Source organism: Trichechus manatus, unplaced genomic scaffold, assembly GCF_000243295.1.
Source record: "Trichechus manatus latirostris isolate Lorelei unplaced genomic scaffold, TriManLat1.0 scaffold00005, whole genome shotgun sequence".
In the NCBI taxonomy this organism is placed as follows: Eukaryota; Metazoa; Chordata; class Mammalia; order Sirenia; family Trichechidae; genus Trichechus; species Trichechus manatus.
The window spans coordinates 24,727,037-24,746,333 of NW_004443941.1; the positions used below are offsets into that span (position 1 = coordinate 24,727,037).

Here is a 19,297-nt window from a genome sequence, read left to right on the forward strand (position 1 = left end):
TTTGTCATCTCACGAAACTAAAAGTGTTCAATAGTTAGACTGTAAAACTTTATTTCTTGCTGAGGCCTTCAGTGATTTCATCATAAAATTGTAAAATAGCACAATTGGCCTCTCATGCTGTCATACTCTACATGTCTCATAACTATGTAGAAGGTCTTTTCTCAAACAAAGTTCTTTTGCATGTGTGTGTTTCATGAAAAAGGATAAGCTGGTTGCTACCACAAAAGATTGATTTCTCTAAATTTATTTTTACTTTTATCGGCTTTATGGTTTGACAATCAAATGATCTTTTTACTGTTTTTCATAAATATAAGATTAAAATACCAGTAACTTCTCTCAACTGCTCTAAAGATGAATATCTTTACTTGGGCTACTATAGACTTGGCTTATTATAAAAACAATTCTTTTTTTAGAACACAGGAAAACAAAGTACCTGGGTAAGAAATATATTCTCGAACCCAGAGGCCATTAAAATGAGAACTAATTTGTCGTTGTTAGGTTTCCTTGTGAATGAGAAAATATTTTTCCTCTTTTTCTATTCTCTAGGGTTTCCTGTATTCTATCATGCTGCATCGGGCAATTAATTTTAACAAAGCATTCCAACTGGTCGATGACTGAATTAATATTTCACCCGTGAGCCCCCTTGGATGTATACATTGGTAACTTTAGAGTGGAGAAAACTGGCAGACAGCACGTTACTCCAGTGAACAAAGTCAGCCTCACCAGTGATTGGACAAACTGATCTTATGCACCATCGGATGGGCTGCAGCATGAAGAGCACAATATTTCTGTGATACTCCTGCTAAAAACATATGACTTGAATGTAATCATGAGAAGACATTAGATAAATCCCACTGGAGGGATGCGCTACAAAACAACTTTCCTGCCATCCTCAAAAATATTACAATCGTAAAAGTCAAGGGAGGACTAAGGAATTGTGCCAGACTGAAGGAGACTGAAGAGGCTAAGCACAGTTTGTGATCCTGGATTGGATCATTTCGCTATGAAGGACATTATTGAGATGGTGGAATTTAAATAGGATCTCTGAGTGAAGGGTATATGGGAGGTTTTTGCAATTTTTCTATAAATTTGTAATTATTAAAAAAGATGAAACTGACTCCCTCCCCCACATCCTCATTTCAGTGACTTAAACTTTTTTTTTTTTAACTACAAAAGAATGATGCTGTCTTTGACCATTTAAACCACAGCAATAAAGGAAAAAGCAAAAGTCCTCCTTCCTCTCCAAGTTCTATTTTCCAGGGATCACCTCTGTTGATAATTTGGTGTACTTTCAGATTTTACAAAAATACAAAAGTTTTTTGTTTTTACAGAAGCAGGATCCTGTGTATATTACTTGATCTCATCCTTCATAATAGCCACATAGTATCCCATTGTATGGATCATCATTTATCCATTCCTGTATTGATGGCATTAGGTAATTCCCAATTTTTCATTAAAAATCAGGTTGCAATGAGCACCCCTGACTGAACATTTGTCTTTACACATTTATGCTAGTATGTCTAGAGAACAGATTTCTAGAAGTGGAATTGCCAGGTCATAGATTTTCCATGTTCTCCAATGTTGATAGATTCTGCCAAATTTCTCTCCAAAAAAGTTGTATTAATTTACTTTGCTACTGATGGTGATTGAGTAAAAATTCTCCACTTACCAACACTGTATGTTAGATTTTCCCTCTGTGAAAGGAAAAATGAGACTTTTTGAGTGTGGTGCTGTGGAACATACGCTGGGCTTCTTAACAAAGGATATGGGGTTGTATTCTACATCTGCCAGTTTTTAGCAATGTTACTTTCTCTGCCAGTGACCTTTTTAATGAGAACTTCACCACCTATATTACAAGGGTTGTAATGGTCAAATGAAATAACCAATTCAAAAACATGTCTGGCAATCATTGTCATGAAGTGGGAACGAGCCATTAATGGAGGAGGATTCTGGCAAGATGGTAATGGAGTAAGAATTCAGTTGGCTACGGGGTCCCAGAAGAGGGATGTGTGATGCAAGTACAAATTGTTCAGGGCTCTAAGCAGTAATCTAGTTAGGTCTCCACTGCCTGCTCAGAGCTGGCCGGGAAGAAAAGCAGGTCTACAGCGCCATCTCTGGCTGGCGTTTCATTGCAGCCACAGGGAGGAAAGAGAAAAGAACTTGACCAGTGGCCCAGCTTTAGTTCTAGCCCTGCAGACAGTTACTCATCTTCCAGGTAATTAAAGGCCACTCCCTTTGTCTTACAGCTGAGAGAACCGAAGCCAAATGAATTTCGATTGTTTGCTCAAGGTTCTCATGTGGTGAATGGCATGCTCGTGTTAGCGCTCAGGGCTTCCAGCTCTATCCTGGTGCAATTCTGCATCAACCGTTACACATCTGTTAGTCTTGTCTCCCTCAGAGAGACTGAGATTCTGATGGAAGGTGCTACATCGTATACATTATCTCTTTTGAATGCCTGAAGAGAGCTAGCAGAGAACTGTGAACACAGTAAGTACTCAGAAAAATCCATGCTGAAATGAATTAAAAAAGATTCAATATCTTTGGTTTATTATTGGATATGAGTCAGAATCAACTCCACGGCAACGGGTTTGGTTTTGGAGCCTTGATGGTGCAGTGGTTAAGCGTCTGTCTGCTAATCAAAAAGCCAGCAGTTCGAATCCACCAGCCACTCCTTGGAAACACTATGGGGCAGTTCTATTCTGTCGTATAGGATTGCTATGAGTTGGAATGGACTTGACGGCACACATCAACAATTAGAGGAAGTATGGGAAGCTAAGGCAGGCTGAAGGGACTTCCTCTAGGAAAATGCTGGAGAGCACCGTAGAATCCAGAACACACTGTATACTCGGTCCATTCCCCAAAGGCCAATGACTGGCAGATTTAAAAATGAGTCAAGGAATTGGAGTCTTCTGAGGTGCAGATTTTGGATTTATTTGAACTGATTGATAGTATGTAACAGTATAAAACGTATTTCCTTAACAATCACCAACCCAAACCCATCACCAATGATTCGATTGTCCAGGAAAGGAGAGCGCCCCTAGCCTTGTCTACATAATACAACACCTGCTCCCAGGGCCATGTGTAATCCTCACTGCGCCACATCACAAGGCAAGGCGTGCTCCTTACACTGGCACCATGGCTCCTGTCTCAGTGGGTTTCTTTCTTCCCATGTCTATGTTTGGCTGGGCTTTCTTAATTAATCCCAAAGGCAGAGAATCTAAATGACAGATTCTCCATAATTTGATCTTGTACTTTAAGTTACACCACTTCTAGGACTAACAGACAGTTAAACTCAACCTATTGCTTCTCTTAACAGTGAATCTGGGAAGAATGGCTGGCTCTAACCACAAGAGCAGGGGTCAGATCCCCCTCTGGCCCTCAGTGCAGACCAAGGTGGAGGAGCAGGAAAGGAAGGGACTTGAGTCCACCTGACCTGAACTCAAGTCCTGGCCAAAATTTTTACCAGCTGGGTGCCTACAGGTGGGTCACTTAACCTCTCTAAGCCTTGGAGCCTTCATCTCTCCATCACATCATCTAGTGCTAGAGGCAGAGTGGTCCATCTGCCAGCATGCTGAATGAGCTAATGTGACTTTTGAAAACCGTAACATGCCGTACGTGGCTAAGGTGCTTTGAGGCAGAGGAAGAGGAAAAAGAAAAGGGGTTAGATAGTAGGATAAAAGAAAGGGACGGTGAAAAGTAGAAAAGAAAGGGGCAGGGTGAAGTGATGGAGCCAACAACAGCTGACCAGGCACTGCTGCCTCTGAGCATGAGGGTCCTGGGCACCACTTCTGTGCTCGGGTTAGGGCTTCAATGATGACATTGGCAGTTGAGTTCCCTTGTCCTCTGAACTATACAGAGAATGGAGCTGGTCATTAGACATGGCCAGGAGCCAGCCATTGGAAAAGCTCCTAGGAAATCAATACTCAGACTGATTATCACGACGGCTACCATTTACATGATTTTAATTCACAGGATCACGTTTAAAGCCTCTAAATCTTCGCCTCATCTCTGGACAGGAAACAGGCTGCTGAGGAAGTTCCTATCTCAGTCCTGGCACAAGTCATGTCTTCATACTTCCTTAAGCCACAGAAAACTTGAACCAGGTGGTGTGGTCATACTCCTCACCAGGCCTCAGCAGCACAGGAGGGAAGTTGGGCTGTGAAGGGGAAAACAACACAGGTTACACCCGGCCAGCCCAGGTGGCACTATCACCCATTCAGGAATTCAGGACATGCTTCTGGACTGGACTGGATTCTAGACCAGTGCTAGATCAGTATTCTATAGACCAGTTGCCAGTGCAGGAGCCATTTATTACTGACATGTAATGAGATAAAAAGCCTGAACCAGAATGAAAATCAACTACATCACTAAGCAAGACTTTCTTGATAAAGGAAGCAGTGTGTTGATTTACATTCTGGTGCAAGCTTCTTATCATGGACCGGCACTTTGCGGAGGATTACTCCAGTTGATAGCTAGAAAAAAATGTTGTGAGTGAATAGGAAGAGAAGATATGAAGAATCTTCTTAAAAGTGTGGGTGCAGAAAATGACTAGGTATTGATGAACAGAAACATTAAATTGAACAAAGGCTTTGGAGGTTTTTTTTTTTTTTCTTTTTAACCATGCTAGTAGCTTGGCCAGGGGTTTCCTGTGTTTATCATGTTTTAGAGAGGAGAACAAACACGGATTTTTGAATGATAGGGAACCGGCTTGAGTGTCGTGACCTCTGTGATACAGTGTGGCCTTGGACACGCACCACTCTGACAAGGCAGCCTGTGGCTTTACCTGATTGACTGCATTGGGCCAGTTCTGGGTCTCGAGGCACAAACCAGAGTGCTTGGGATAGACTGCTCCACTCTTCCCCTTGATCGTGCCATCCAGAAAGTTGCCTGTGTAAAACTGGACGCCGGGCTGGGTGGTGTACACTTCCAGTACCCGCCCACTTCCAGCATGACGGACCCTGAGGATAAAGCCAAACTGCCTGTGAGTTCAGGGCAGAAAAGCAGGCAGGGAGGGTAGACGCTGGGAAGCAGCTTTGAGACAGGAACCAGGGCCAGCCACAGCATGGGGCAAGGTGTGAGGAGACGACAAAGGGAGGAAGAGCATGATGGAGGATTCTCACAGCCTCACAGGTGAGGCGTGAGCAGCTGGTTTTCAGGATCCTCAATAGCAACTTCTCACTCTGATCTTGGCTTTCAGAAAGAACAAAAAAGAATCTCCCCAGCCAGATATGGATGGTGGGGGATGGCCAGGTTGGAGAGAGGCAGTTTAGGGTCCTGGAGGGGCTGGGGTTCTTATAAAGAGCTGGAATGCTCTGTATGACCTGCTTTGTGAAACAGAAGAAATGTTTTTCCTAAATTAAACTGTTCCCCTCCCTGCAGCTTGAACAGGCTGCTTTTAGTTAGACCGCTCCCCAGAACAGTCCTGCTGTGGGTTTCCACTAGATCCACTGTTTCCTTTTGAAAAGTAAAAATAAAGCCTCTACAGAGGGGAGAACTTGCCCAGCACTGTACTTGGTATCGAAAGGATATAGATAAAGAAATGACAGGGTCTTACCATCTCACCAAGAGGCAAAACACATGCATGACATAGTTAAACTATCCCCACAATGTGTTGTCAACCAAGGGGTTCAGGGGAAGATGCTGGGGAAAGGGAGGTCCAGGATTTAAATAAGTGGAGAGATGGCAGGAGGGTGCCCTCAGGTGGGGACAGTGAGGACAGAAAGGTGACTAAGGAAGAAAGTGGGCTAGAGCTGGAGAAACAGAGCCTGGATGGGCTGGGGCCTTGGTGCTGGGGCTCAGAGGGAGAGAAAGTTCTTTCTGTTTCCTTTAGAATTTGAATCCTTTTTCTCTGCTATATTTAAAATCCATTCATTCAACAAACATGTACTGATGGTTTGCTAGCGCCAAGCATGGTACTGGTGTTAGGATACAGGTAGGGACTCACCAAGATGGAACAGCATGAGGAACTTGGAGTTTAGTGAGAAGGTAAGAGACTGCAACACAAATGCCTATCAAACAAGGCTGGGGCTGGCGAGTGCTCTCCAGGGAAGTAGACAGGGCATAAATCATACCTCAAGAAACCACAAACGGCTCAGGGGGTTCAAGCAAGGCAGAGGTGGCTTCAGTCAGGGGGAATTACGGCTTTTAACAAAAAATGGGCCTTAAAGAACAGGCAGAGATGAGAGAGAGGGAGCAAACAGAGAAGGGATTGCAGGCAGGAGGCACAGGAATAACAGCATGGCGAGGGAGGGGTATGATAAGTTCCACAGAGCTCTCCTGTGGAATGGGAGCTCTGAAAAGACACAGGATGTAGTGCGTTGGGTGGAGCAAATGGTTAAGCGTTCAACTACAAGCCAAAAGACTGGCAGACTGAACCCACCCAGAGGCACCTTGCAAGATAGCCCTGGCAAACTGCTTCCAAAAGGTCACAGCCTTGAAAATCCTCGGGAGCACAGGTCTACTCTGCACAGCTGCCATGAGCTGGAATCGACTCAACAGCAACAAACAACAGCAGCGAGGTAAATGCTACCGATATGGCCGGAGGAGAAGCTCCTCCTTACTACAGAGGCAGTAAATGAAAAGGACCTGACCTTGCGCAAAACTGCTTTTCTTTAGTTCTCTTCAGACAGAAATTGTGGTCAAAGCCATTGATGTGGGACTCTTGCAGGTGTTTTCCAAGCTCCACTGGCTTCCTCAGGTCAAATGCAGTTCCTTGCACTGGAGCAATTTCTCCTGGTGGGAAGGGGCAGAAAAAAGAAGTTGATAAATACCCAAATCAAACGTTCGTACACAATGTCCTAAAGACTCACTGGTTCTGCTGTCTCAGCTTTCATGTCTATTTGTAAAGGAGATGGGGAACCAGATCCTAAGATCCTAAAAAGGAGAATGAACTACTGGATTTCTTTCATTATAAGGTGCTATCGATTGCAAGATGCAGTAGCTATACCATGTATTCTAATTTAAGAATCATTCAAGTATGAAGATGTACAAAAATCAAGGAAACACCATCTCCATTCAGGGCTAAGTTGGATAAAGGGTGATGGTATTCTTACCATCTTACCATATGTAAACAAAATAGTCATTCCCTTTGTTGACATTTCTTGCTTTGGTGTTGCAATATCCCAGGGATCATAACCAAGCATTAGTACCTACAGTGGCTAACCAGAGACTAACAAAGTTTCTGATGTTAGTGACTCTCAAACCATTTTGAGCCAAAGGTACACTGGCAGCCACTCTGGCTCTCCAGTTGCCTCCCTGATCAGCCTGTAGACACTGTCCAAAGGGTATCGGGAGCTAGTCACAATAACACTGGGACAAATGAGTTAATTGGGACAGCCCAGGGAAAACTGGGATATATGGCCATCAAACGATATGCCAATTTCAGATTCAATCCTTTGAATGAAAGCTTTATATCTCCAGGAGTGATTCCTGGAGGAGTTATAGCCAGGCAATCACTGCTTCCTTGTGTCTGAGCCAGATTCTTCAAGCTCTAGGTGCAGTATATTTTTTCTTATCACGGTGGGTTGTCCTGGAGCCTCTTCACAATGACGTGGGTGGATGGTGAGCCCTGAGGGAGGACACTGCAGTGTGGGGACCCTGAACTTTTACAGGGCAAAGCACAGAAGAACTGGACCGGGATCCTATCCTGGCAGTCATTACACAGCCACTGCCCCGTCAGGAACATCCCTTCATGGCGTCACAGAACTCAAGGGTGTTGGGATGGAAGGGTTCTCACAACTTCTCTGGCCCAAACTGCTCATGTAACACATGGATGAGGAAACTGAAACCTACACAACATATCATTAAACAACAACTATGATGCTGATACACGGTATTTCATCAGTTGAAGACACTCATTTTCATATTTTAACATCTTTGAAATTGTGCCATGGTTTAACTGACAGAAGTTTTTCTTTCTTCATGGTATGTAAAATAATGGTGAACCTTACAACTGATAGCACCTTAGGGTAGATAAAATATATAAATAAAATAGTTTGCTACATCTTCTGTTTTACTATAACCCCAAGCAAGTAATCAGAGCTCTGAGGGAGAAAAAGAGGAATTGGGATTGTTTTGGGGAGTCATTTCAACCAGAAATTCAAGGGCAAGAGATCATTTGTCAGCAGAGAGTCCTTTAGACTCACTTGTCGAAAGGCTGTAATATGGTTTAACATTCTTCTGAAAAAAGTGGCATTTTGCTTTACCACTTCATTCTCTTCCTAACTTTTGGTCCTGTTCTTATCTAGATGCGAGGTCTAGCCATTTCAAATAGGGTACACAAATATCTTGGATTTAGCTCAGTTAAGGAAGCCATGGGGAATACAGAAAACCAGCATAACTGAGGAAGCCCACAGAGCAAACCAGAAGGTTACTCTAAGGCACCATTCCTTCCTCCCTGCTGACATGTTCTCAGAGTGTCAGTGCCAGACTAGGAGCCATCAGTCACTCAGTCACTCTTTTGCTCAGTCAATAATTATTAAATACCTACGTGGTGGTTAAGTGCTATGGCTACTAACCAAATGTTGGCAGTTTGAATCCACCAGACACTCCCTGGAAACTCTATGGGGCAATTCTACTCTGTCCTATAGGGTCACTATGAGTTGGAGCCAACTTGACGCCAGTGGGTTACTGTATGCCAGACGCTCAGATAGGTGGGGAAACTTTGTAGATTAATGAGACTGGCACCTACCCTTAAGCTGCTTATAGTACAAACAGTACTTAATCATAGTGTGAAGAGTGCTCCAGTGCACGTGTGTAAAAAGCGCTATAAGAAAGAGGATAGGCAATGGACTTGGTTGGCTTAGGGGGAGGTGGATGCGAGATTTCATGGATGGAATTACAGTGGTTGGGCTAAGGACTGAGGTATAAGAGTATTGGGATGAAGGAGTCCTTGGGTGGCGCAAATGGTTAAGCGCTTGACTACTGGCCAAAAGACTGGCGGTTTGAATCCACCCAGAGGCACCTTGGAAGACAGGCCTGGCGATCTGCTTCAGAAAGGTCACGGCCTTGAGAACCCTATGGAGCAGTTCCACTCTGCGCACATAGGGTCGCCATGAGTTGGAAGTGACTCGACGGCAATTAACAACAATAACAGATTAGGCTGAGAGGGCGTGGAAGACTAACGGATATTCCATGTGGAGGAAACAGCTTCAGTACAAGGTGATACGGTGTGTGTGTAAGCAGTGAGTGGAGAAGGAAGGGATGCCTCAGATGAGGCAGGAAAGAGATTAAGTTTAGATTATGAAGTCACTTCTCTGAACCTGGCTTTTGTCATCAGTACAATGAAGAAATTGGACTAAATCACTGACTTCCAAACTCCCTCCCCCTGTTCCTACAGAATTCTCTGTTTCAGAGGGAATCTTGGGAGGAAGCTCAATATACAAAACCACTAAAAGCCGGCAGAAGCTCTGAGCAACTTAGCTGAAGAACCTCAGGACTAGGTGATAGCAAAGGTCTATCCCCACCCTCCTAAAATTCTAGCCCACCCAAGAAGTGGCAGCCAGATCCTAGAATCTTGCACCAAGTTCAAAGGCTCCTGGGCTCCTCTGCAACAGGCCAAAGAGGTGAGGTGAAGAGGGATTGCCCTTGAGTGGGAAGAAGAAAAGGGCTCCGTTTTAGATCCTTCAATGATGATACAGTTCAGTCCTTTTTAAAGTTTCCTTACTGTTCCAGAACTGCATCATATATTTTTAAAGTAAGTACAAACTTTAGGTGTTTAACATATTCATTTAGGATGAGGATTACTTTTTCCTTTCATGTGGTCACATAGAGATATTTTAGGAACTTGGTTTCTACTATTTTTAAGAGAGACAGATAGCATGCAAAGGGGGGCTGAAATCTTAGGAGGTTAAGACAAACCAGAAACTTGTACTTGACTGTTAAAATAATTAAATAAATAAAAGGAGAACCAACAGACTGTTAGCCATTTAAAGCGTTTAGTTCTGGTTTTGTGGGTTCCTAAATGCTGAGAGGAAAAAAAATCTCCTATCTTTAGATAAAACAGGAGTCCTTTTCTTAAACTCAGTTCCTTTCAGGAAAGTTGCCTTCCTGGCACATGAGGGCTGGCGTCCTTGAGCTCCCACAGAGCCGTCAGGGTCCCTGGGGTACAAAGTGCCCAAGCAAGACACTGTGGCCTTGGCAATACCATCCTGGAGGCCAGGTATCCACCGTTCAGTCAAGAGAGTTTGGGAAGCACAAAAGAATCCCTTCCTTCTACCAGGGTCAGTTTTAGGAAAAATTAAATAGTATCCTTTCTGATACATCCTTTAAGAGCATCTATTTCCCTGGCCCTGGTTCTTCTTTTACAAAGAAAGAATTTTTGAATGTGTAATATTTGCATGACAGTCCCTGGGTGGTGCATAAGGTTAACTAGCTTGGCTGCCAACTGAAAGTTTGGTGGTTTGAGTCCACCCAGAGATGCCTCATAAGAAAGGCCTGGAGATCTATTTTCCAAAAAAGCAGCCATTGAAAACCCGAAAGAGCTCAGTTCTACTCTGATACACATGGTGTCAACTCCACAGCAACTGGTTTTAATATTTGCCCATGTGTGATGGTTAAGATTGTGTGTCAACTTGGCTGGGCCATGATTCTCTGTGTTGTAATGTAATCACTCTCATGATTGAATATACTGTGAGTAGCCAATCAGATGAAAGGGAGTCTCCTTAGGGGTGTGGCCCGCATCTGTATATAAGCAGATGTTCTGGCTTTTTGCTCTCTCTGGATCCTGCGGCTACTTCCTGTCGTCTCATCTCCCGTTCTTGGGACTTGAGCTGTCAGCTTATCTGCCGAACCTGGGATTCGTCGATCTGCACAGCCTGTGAGTGGGAGACCTGCCGATCTTGGACTTGCCAGCTTCCGCAGCTGTGTGACTTGGGAGAGGCCTCTACCCTGATCCACGGACTTGGGACGTTCTAGCCTCTACAATCACGTGAGCTATTTCCTTGATATAATCTCTCTCTATATACATATTTATACACTTTACTGGTTTTGCTTCTCCAGAGAACCCAGCCTAAGACACCATGTCATCAATTTAATAGAGCCCTGGTGACCCAATGGTTAAGCACTCAGCTGCTAAATGAAAGGTCGATGGTTTGAACCCATCAGAGACTCTGCAGGGGAAAAGCCCTGGCAATCTGCTTCCATAAAGATTACAGCCTAAGAAACCCTATGTAGCAGCTCTACTCTGTCATATAGGGTTTCTATGAGTCAGAATCCACTCTATGGCACACACGACCACCAACAATTTTAAAGGTAACAAACGTAAAACATACAAAAATACTATATAGTTAAAAGAATTTCTCTCATCTTTGTTCCCCACATATATAATTTCCTTCAGAAAAAACCAGAAGCACCCATTGTTTTTTCTTTCCTGGTTTCTCATGTACTATTCCAGAGATATTCCAAGGATATCCAAGCACCTAAATGTACACTCATACATGCAAATATAGTACACCTGTTTCTACCTTACTCTTTTCACTCAATATATCTTGGAGGTTGTTACTAGATTTATTTTGAGGCACTTCATTAGACAATTCTATATAAACTCATATTTTTCTATATTTTTTCTGTGACAATTTGTCCATTTAACATTTCTTTTCAAGAGCCACATTTACAAATTTATATTTTCCTAGCAAATTATGATCCTTTTAATTTCATCTGTCTGTGGTTATTTCCCTATGCTCATTTCTTATTTTGTGTATTTAGTAGGTTAGCTAATGCTTGATTTATTTTTTTTTTAATCTATTTTTTCTTCCAGTAAAGCAGCTCTTGAAATTATTTATTAGTACTACCTTGCCTTGCTTCTTTTCAAAACCATAATTTCTGCTTTTTATTAATTTCTTTCTTTTGCTCTTTTGGGTTTGTCATTCTTTTTCAAATGCAGAATTCATTTATTTTCACGCTTTCTTGATTACTAATTATTTAGAACTAAAATTTTCTTCTGAGCAGTACTTCAGCTGTATCACATGCGAAGTTTCCATTATCATTATCTCCTACATATCCCTGGTTTTGGGGTTTGATTTCCTTTTAATCCAAGAATTATTTAAGAGTTAAAAAATATCTAGGTCAGTGTCAGCTGTATTATTTATATCTTATGGAATTGTCTGGGGGTTTCTTTTTTTTTTTTTTTATTGTTTTAAAGAGTATTTTTTAATCTCTCCTCCTACCCCCCACCTCCCACCCTTTCCTTTTTTGCTTTATAGACCTGTCTAATCTTTGGCTGAAGGGTGAACTTCGGGAGTGGCTTCAGTTCTGAGTTAATAGGGTCTCTGGGGGCATAGTCTCAGGGGTTCTTCCAGTCTCTGTTGTCAGACCAGTAAGCCCCGTCTTTTCTTGTGAATTTTGTTCTACATTTTTCTCCTGCTGTGTTTGGGACCCTCTTTTGTGATCCCTGTCAGAGCGGTTGGTGGTGGTAGCCAGGCACCATCTAGTTCTTCTGGGCTCAGGCTGTGCTATTTGTGATCCGTTAGTCCTGGACTAACATTTGCCTTGTGTCTTTGGTTTTCTTCATTCTCCTTTGCTCGAGATGTGATGGGACCAGTAGTTGTATCTTAGGTGGCCGCTCACAAGCTTTTAAGACCCCCAGACGCTACTCACCAAAGTTGGATATAGAACATTTTCTTTATGAACTTCGTTATGCCAATTGACCTAGATGACCCCCTTGACCATGATCCCCAGCTTTCAGCTGCAGCAACTCAGTCTCTCAGGGTGTTCGGATACGCTGAGGTTTTCTTTATAGCCTTAGACACGGTCATTTTTGTGAATCTTCATTGTGAATTACATCCTTTATTATTACAAGCTGGTTTTCTTTGTGTAATTTAATGCTTTCTGTCCTGAAATCAGCCTTTTCTGATGTTAAGATTGAGATCCTCTTCTAACTTTGATTTGCATTTGCCTGGTTTGCTTCTGCGTTCTTGTATTTTCAACCTTACTGAGTCATGTGGTATGCACACAGCATTCTATTAGGTTTTGCTTTGTGATTCAATCTGACTTTGTTTAATAGACATGCTTCATGGCATTAATATGACATACAAATGTTCTAAGTGTTCTAAGTTCTGTCTTCATATTTTATGGTATGCTCTACGTGTTTACAATTTCAAGATTTTGTGTTTTTTTTAAATCACTATATGGTTTGTGTTTGCTTTTGTGTGTGTGTTTCTGATAATTCAGAAGGTTTATATTTGTTAATGGTTACATCTACTTGTACATAACTTCAAAATAATACACTTTATCCTGTTTTTTTTTAGATAGAATCTACTCTGAGTTCCTTTCTCCCTCCTTTCTACTGCCTCTTTGCTACTTGAGTGGATACTTGAAAAAAAAATCACAAACCTAAAAACGAAAGCTACTGCTGTCGAGTCGATTCCGACTCCTAGCAACCCTATAGGACAGAGTAAAACTGCCCCATTAGGGTTTCCAAAGTGTGGCTGGTAGATTCCAACTGCCGACCTTTTGATTAGCAGCCAAGCTCTTATAACCACTGCACCACCAGAGTTCCCCTTACACTGCAGGTATCCTACAAAAAAGGCACTACCACCACCAACTGCTCTGACAGCGATCACAACAGAGGGTCCCAGACAGAGCTAGAAAAAAATGTGCAACAAAATTTAACTCACACACACAAAAAGACCTGACTTACTGGTCTGACAGAGGCTGGAGAAACCCCAAGAGTATGGCCCCCGGACACCCTTATAGCTCAGTAATGAAGTCACTCCTGAGGTTCACCTTTCAGCCAAAGATTAGAAAGGCCCATAAAACAAAAAGAGACTAAATGGGCACACCAGCCCAGGGGCAAGGACAAGAAGGTAGGAGGGGACAGGAAAGCTGGTAATGGGGAAGCCAAGATCTAGAAGGGGAGTGTTGACATGTCGTGGTGTTGGCAACCAATGTCACAAAACAGTATGTGTATTAATTGTTTAACAAGAAACTAATTTGCTCTGTAAACTTTCATCTAAAGTACAATAAAAAAATTTAAAAAAAAAAAAAAAAAAAGGCACTTTTGTTTCCCGGTAGATGGTGCTAGAGACAATGTAAAAGGTTTGCTTTAAACCCATCCACCGTGTGTGAATTCTGAGTCGGACCTCTAAGTCCCGATCAGCTATGGGAGAAATGAGAGCTGAACTGTTTGGATCTTCATGGCCAAAGACCAATCCTGGGTGGAAGTGATCCACCTAGTACTCTGTCCTGTAGAGTCTGTGACCAACTACCACCCAGGCTGACTTAAAAAAGAGCATCTCTGGGTCTCTTCATGAAACAACTAGACTAGGAAAAAGCAGCAGCTATTCTCATGGGCTCAGGATGGTTTTAATCTTATCAACCCATATTCTGAATGGTAATTTATGTTAAGCTTTCTTCCCTAGCCTTAATGGTGTTCACAATATTTAGTTATTTCTTAAACCACACTTGGATTCAAAATCTAACCTTTATGACAGTAGTAATATGACTGACCCAAGTCGATCAAGATTGCTTATAATTACTTGCCTTAAGGTATGAATATGGTCAGAAGAATTGAAGGAACAAAGAAAGCCATGGAATTTTCATGAAGGAAGAAGCCAGGGCATATTTCAGGTCTGTTTACCTAATATTGAGCAAGCCATAAATCAATATTTGCTTCAGTTTTTCCCTCTGTAAATCAAAGCTGCTATATATTATATGGAAATATTTGATAAACGTTATGCTTGGAAATCTTCAGGAGGAAGGCATGTATAAATAAAAGGACCAAACTTCAGGATAACAGACATAACACAGAGCAGAGACTAGAGAGAGGGTAAGACTTCAAGAATGGCAGAGAAGCCTTGACTTAAAATTAGAAACTTGGAATAATTATCTAAAATGGACTTTTGCTAAAGGAGAAGAAAAAGAGAGAGACGGTTCCAATTTATCTTTCCCAGCCTCGTGTCCTGACACACTCCTGCATGCACCTAATGGTCTGGCATATGGAAAACTTGGAATTGACCTCCCAGATTCACCATGTCTTTGGGCCCCTTCTCCTAACTGGAATGTCCTTTCTGTGCTCCCTACCCCCACCACACTCTGGCAAAGTTCAATAAATCCTTTACGAATTCTCTCTGATGCCATTTCCTCTGTGAAGGATTCTAGCCTCCTGTCCGATTTTCCCACCCCTTTCTGCCTTTTCATCTTTGCTTTTGGGCAGATGTTGCCCTTTTGGTCTCCAAGGAGCACACTCCTCACAGGTGCCATTGTTCATCTTATGTTGTCAGGTGGTGTTGAGTTGATTCTGACTCATGGCGACCCTATGAACAACAGAATGAAACACTGCCCAGTCCTGTGCTATCCTCAAAACCTTTATGCTTGAGTCCATTGTTGTGCCACTGTGACAATTCATCTCACTGAGGGTCTTCCTGTCTTTCACTGACCCTCTACTTTACCAAGCATGATGTCCTTCTCCAAGGAATGGTCCCTGCTGATAACAGTCCAAAGTACATGAGACGAAGTCTTACCATCCTCGCTTTTAAACAGCATTCTGGCTGTACTTCTTTCAAGACAGATTTGTTCGTTCTTCTGACAGTCGGTGGTATATACAATACTCTTCGCCAACACCATAATTCAAAGGCATCAATTCTTCTTCGGTCTTCCTTATTCATTGTCCAGCTTTCACATGCATATGAGGCAACTAAAAATACCATGGATTGTGTCAGGCGTGCCTTAGTCTTCACAGTGACATCTTTGCTTTTTAACACTTTAAAGAGGTCTTTTGCAGCAGATTTGTTCAATGCAATACATCGTTTGATTTCTTGACTGCTGCTTCAGTGGGCATTGATTGTGGATCCAAGTGAAATGAAACCCTTCACAACTTCAATATTTTCTCTGTTTATCAGTTCATCTTACAGGACTATTATTTGGGTGAAAGGTTATCTCCAGGAGTGGCTTCAGTTCCAAGTCAGAACGGTGTCTAAAGGCCATAGTCTTGGGGGTTCCTCCAGTCTCTATCAGATCAGTAAGTCTGGTCTTTCTTATGGATTTGAGTTTTGTTCTACATTTTTTCCCCAAACTAATCAGGACCTTTTATTGTGATCCTGGTCAAAATAGCTGGTAGTAGTAGCTGGGCACCATCTAGTTCTTCTGGTCTCAGGCTAGTAGAGGCTGTGGTTGCTGTGGTCCACTAGTCCTTTGGATTAACTGCTTCCTTGAATCTTTAGTTTTCTTCACTCTCCTTTGCTCTGGATGGAAAAAGACCAGTAGTTGTATCTTAGATGGCTGCTTGCAAGCTTTTAGGACCGCAGACACTACTCACCAAAGTAGGGATGTAGAACATTTTCTTTATGAACTATGTTATGCCAACTGACCTAGATGTCCCCCGAGACTATGGTCCTTAGCCTTCAAGACCAGTAACTCAGTCCTGTGAGGTGTTTGGTTATGTCTAGGCTATTTCCAGGATTGTGCCCCCGTGTGCTCTATTTTATATATGAATATACATGCAGCACATACAACTATATATGTAGAAATATCCACAGCAAAAACTATATATGCATGTGGATGTACTCCCGTATGCCCTCCCATGCAGGATTGTATATATTACAGTATTTACCGTAGTTGCCTTTCCTTCTTGCAAACCTCTGTCTTTCTTTGCCTTGGTAATGCTGTGCTGACTTCCCCCTTATTGTGTATTGCCTTTCCCTTCACCAAAGTTAATATGGGTCTACTATCTAGGTAGTGATTTTTCCTCCCTCCCCCTCCCATCCCTGGTAACCATCAAAGAATGTTTTTTTCTGTGTGTAAACCTTTTCTTGACTTTTTATAATGGTGGTCTCATATAATATTTGTCCTTCTGTGATTGACTTATTTCCCTCAGCATAATGTCCTTCAGATTCATCCATGTTGTGAGATGTTTCAGGGATTCATCATTGCTCTTTATCGTTGCTTAGTACTCCATTTTGTGTATGTACCACAGTTTGTTTATTCATTCATCTGTTGATGGTCACTTAGGTTGTTTCCATCTTTTTCTATCGTGAACAGTGCTGCAATGAACATGGGTGTGCGTATGTCTATTTGTGTGACGGCTCTTATTTCTCTAGGATATATACCTAGGAGTGGGACTGCTGGATCAAATGGTACTTCTACTTCTAGCTTTTTAAGGAAGCATCATACCATTATCCATAGCGGTTGTACCATTTTATATTCCCACCAGCAGTGTATAAGAGTTCCAATCTCCCCATAACCTTGCCAGCATTTGTTGTTTTTTGTTTTTTTGATGGGTGCCATTCTTGCCAGGGTGAGATGGTATCTCATAATTTCGATTTGCATCTCTCTAATTGCTAGTGATCATGTTTGTTAGCTGCCTGAATGTCTGCTTTGGTGAAGTGTCTGTTCATATCCTTTGCTCATTTTTTAATTGGACTGTTTGTTTTTTTGTTGTTGAGGTGTTGAAGTTTTCTATAAATGTTAGAGATTAGACCTTTGTCCGATATGTCGTAGCCAAAATTTTTTCACCAGTCCGTAGGTTCTTTTTTCAGTCTTTTGGCAAAGTCTTTTGATGAGCAAAAGTGTTTAATTTTTAGGAGGTCCCAGTTATCTACTTTATCTTCTGTGTTTGTGCATTTTTAATTATGTTTGATATTCTATTTATGCCATATACTAGGGCCGCTAGCATTGTCCCTATTTTTCTTCCATGATCCTTACAGTTTTACGTTTTACACTTAGGTCTTTAATCTACTTTGAGTTAGTTTTTGTGTATTGTGTAAGGTATGGATCTTGTTTCATTTTTCTGCAAATGGATACCCGGTTTTGCCAGCACCATGTGTTGAAGAGACCTTCTCTTCCCCATTTAATGAACTTCGACCCTTTGTCAAAAATCAGCTATCTGTAGGTGGATGGATTTACTTCTGGGTCTTCAATTCTGTTCCATTGGTCTATGTGTCTGTCATTGTACCAGTACCAGGCTGTTTTGACTACCCTGGCTGTATATTAGGTGCACCCTACTTATCTTTATATCCTCTGGGCATGAAGTAGAGCCCTTTACTTGATTGAAAAACTGAAGAATAACGCAGAACCAGAAAAAAAAAAAACACAGGGAAACTATGAATGTTGCAGTATCCTGTGACAAAGTCAGAATGAAAGATCTAGAAAGGACCTGGGAAATTACCTTATCCAATCCCTTCACTTAGCAGAGGATGAAATAGAGACCCAGACAGCTAAAGGGACTTGCCCGAGGTGACACACTTCCCTAGTGTCAAAGTCTCCAGGCTCCCACTCAGACACTTACCACTTCACCCTGCAGTGTCTGACTTGGTTCTGGCCCCTCTACCCTAGCCTCTGCCAGGTGCTCTTGATTTTTCTCACTGGAAATTTGGAAAATAAATGTGCAGTTCTTCTAATGGTAATGTGAGCTTGTGCTCTGGCACTAAGAACAGAAGAAAGTGTCAAAACAGCTCTGTCAGTAACGCTGAGTATACAGGAAATGAAGCGGAAATGGGAAGGGTGCCCTCAGAGAGAATGTCGCATCATCAGACTTTGGTTTTAAAGCCACCAGGAAGCAGGGTAGGTACCCACAGAGAGAAGCATTTTCTGAAGAGGGTTTATTTCCCTGAATGTTGGCTCGGTGCACATTAAGGTCTGAGCAGCAATGCTGGCTAGCAGATGGTGGACTCTGACCCAAAAATAGGGGTTTACTGTTCTGGGGCAGAGGAGGGGCTTGAGGAAAAGGCTGACTGCCAGGTGGCATTACGGAACCTCTCGAGGTTCATAGTCATGAATTTAGAGTGAGACCAGTAAGCTGCATGGTGGCAGGTGTGGAGGTTGTGGAGAGGTGGATTTAAGATTTAATCATGGTTGGGTTTTGTTAGGAGAATACAAAGAAGGAGAAAGGCAAGAGAGTTGAGAGCATGTACAAAGGGGTGATTTTTTTTTTTTTTTTTGTTAGAGTTCCTTTTTTTAATTGTACTTTAGGTGAAAGTTTAGGGTGCAAATTAGTTTCTCATTAAACAATTAATACACAAATTGTTTTGTGACATTGGTTGCAATCCTCAAAATGTGTCAGCACTCTGCCCCTTTCCACCCTGGGTTCCCCGTGTCCATTTGTCCAGCTTTCCTGTCCCTTCTTGCCTTCTCATTTTTGCATTTGGGCAGGTCTTGCCCATCTGGTCTCATATACTTGATTGAACCTAAGGAGTACATTCCTTACATGTGTTACTGTTTGTTTTATAGGCTTGTCCAACCTTTGGCTGAAAGGTGGACTACGGGGGTGGCTTCAGTTCTGAGTTAGCAGGGTGTCTGAAGGCTATAGTCTCGGGGTTCCTCCAGTCTCTGTCAGACAAGTGAGTCCTCTTTTTTTTTTTTTTTT

The 19,297-nt window shown here is 42.3% G+C and overlaps 1 protein-coding gene across 1 annotated transcript in view; it reads right to left on the reverse strand.

The window, feature by feature from the left end:
* Positions 1-2,637: 2,637 nt before the first annotated feature.
* The window catches only part of GALM (galactose mutarotase), a 69,532-nt gene continuing 52,872 nt past the window's right edge, over positions 2,638-19,297 (reverse strand). The window contains exons 5-7 of the mRNA XM_004369545.2: positions 6,591-6,732; positions 4,784-4,958; positions 2,638-4,156 (exon numbers count right to left, since the gene is read on the reverse strand). Coding sequence (XP_004369602.1) covers positions 4,079-4,156; positions 4,784-4,958; positions 6,591-6,732 — 395 coding nt within the window. The 3' untranslated portion in view covers positions 2,638-4,078. The remainder of the gene's footprint in view (positions 4,157-4,783; positions 4,959-6,590; positions 6,733-19,297) is intronic.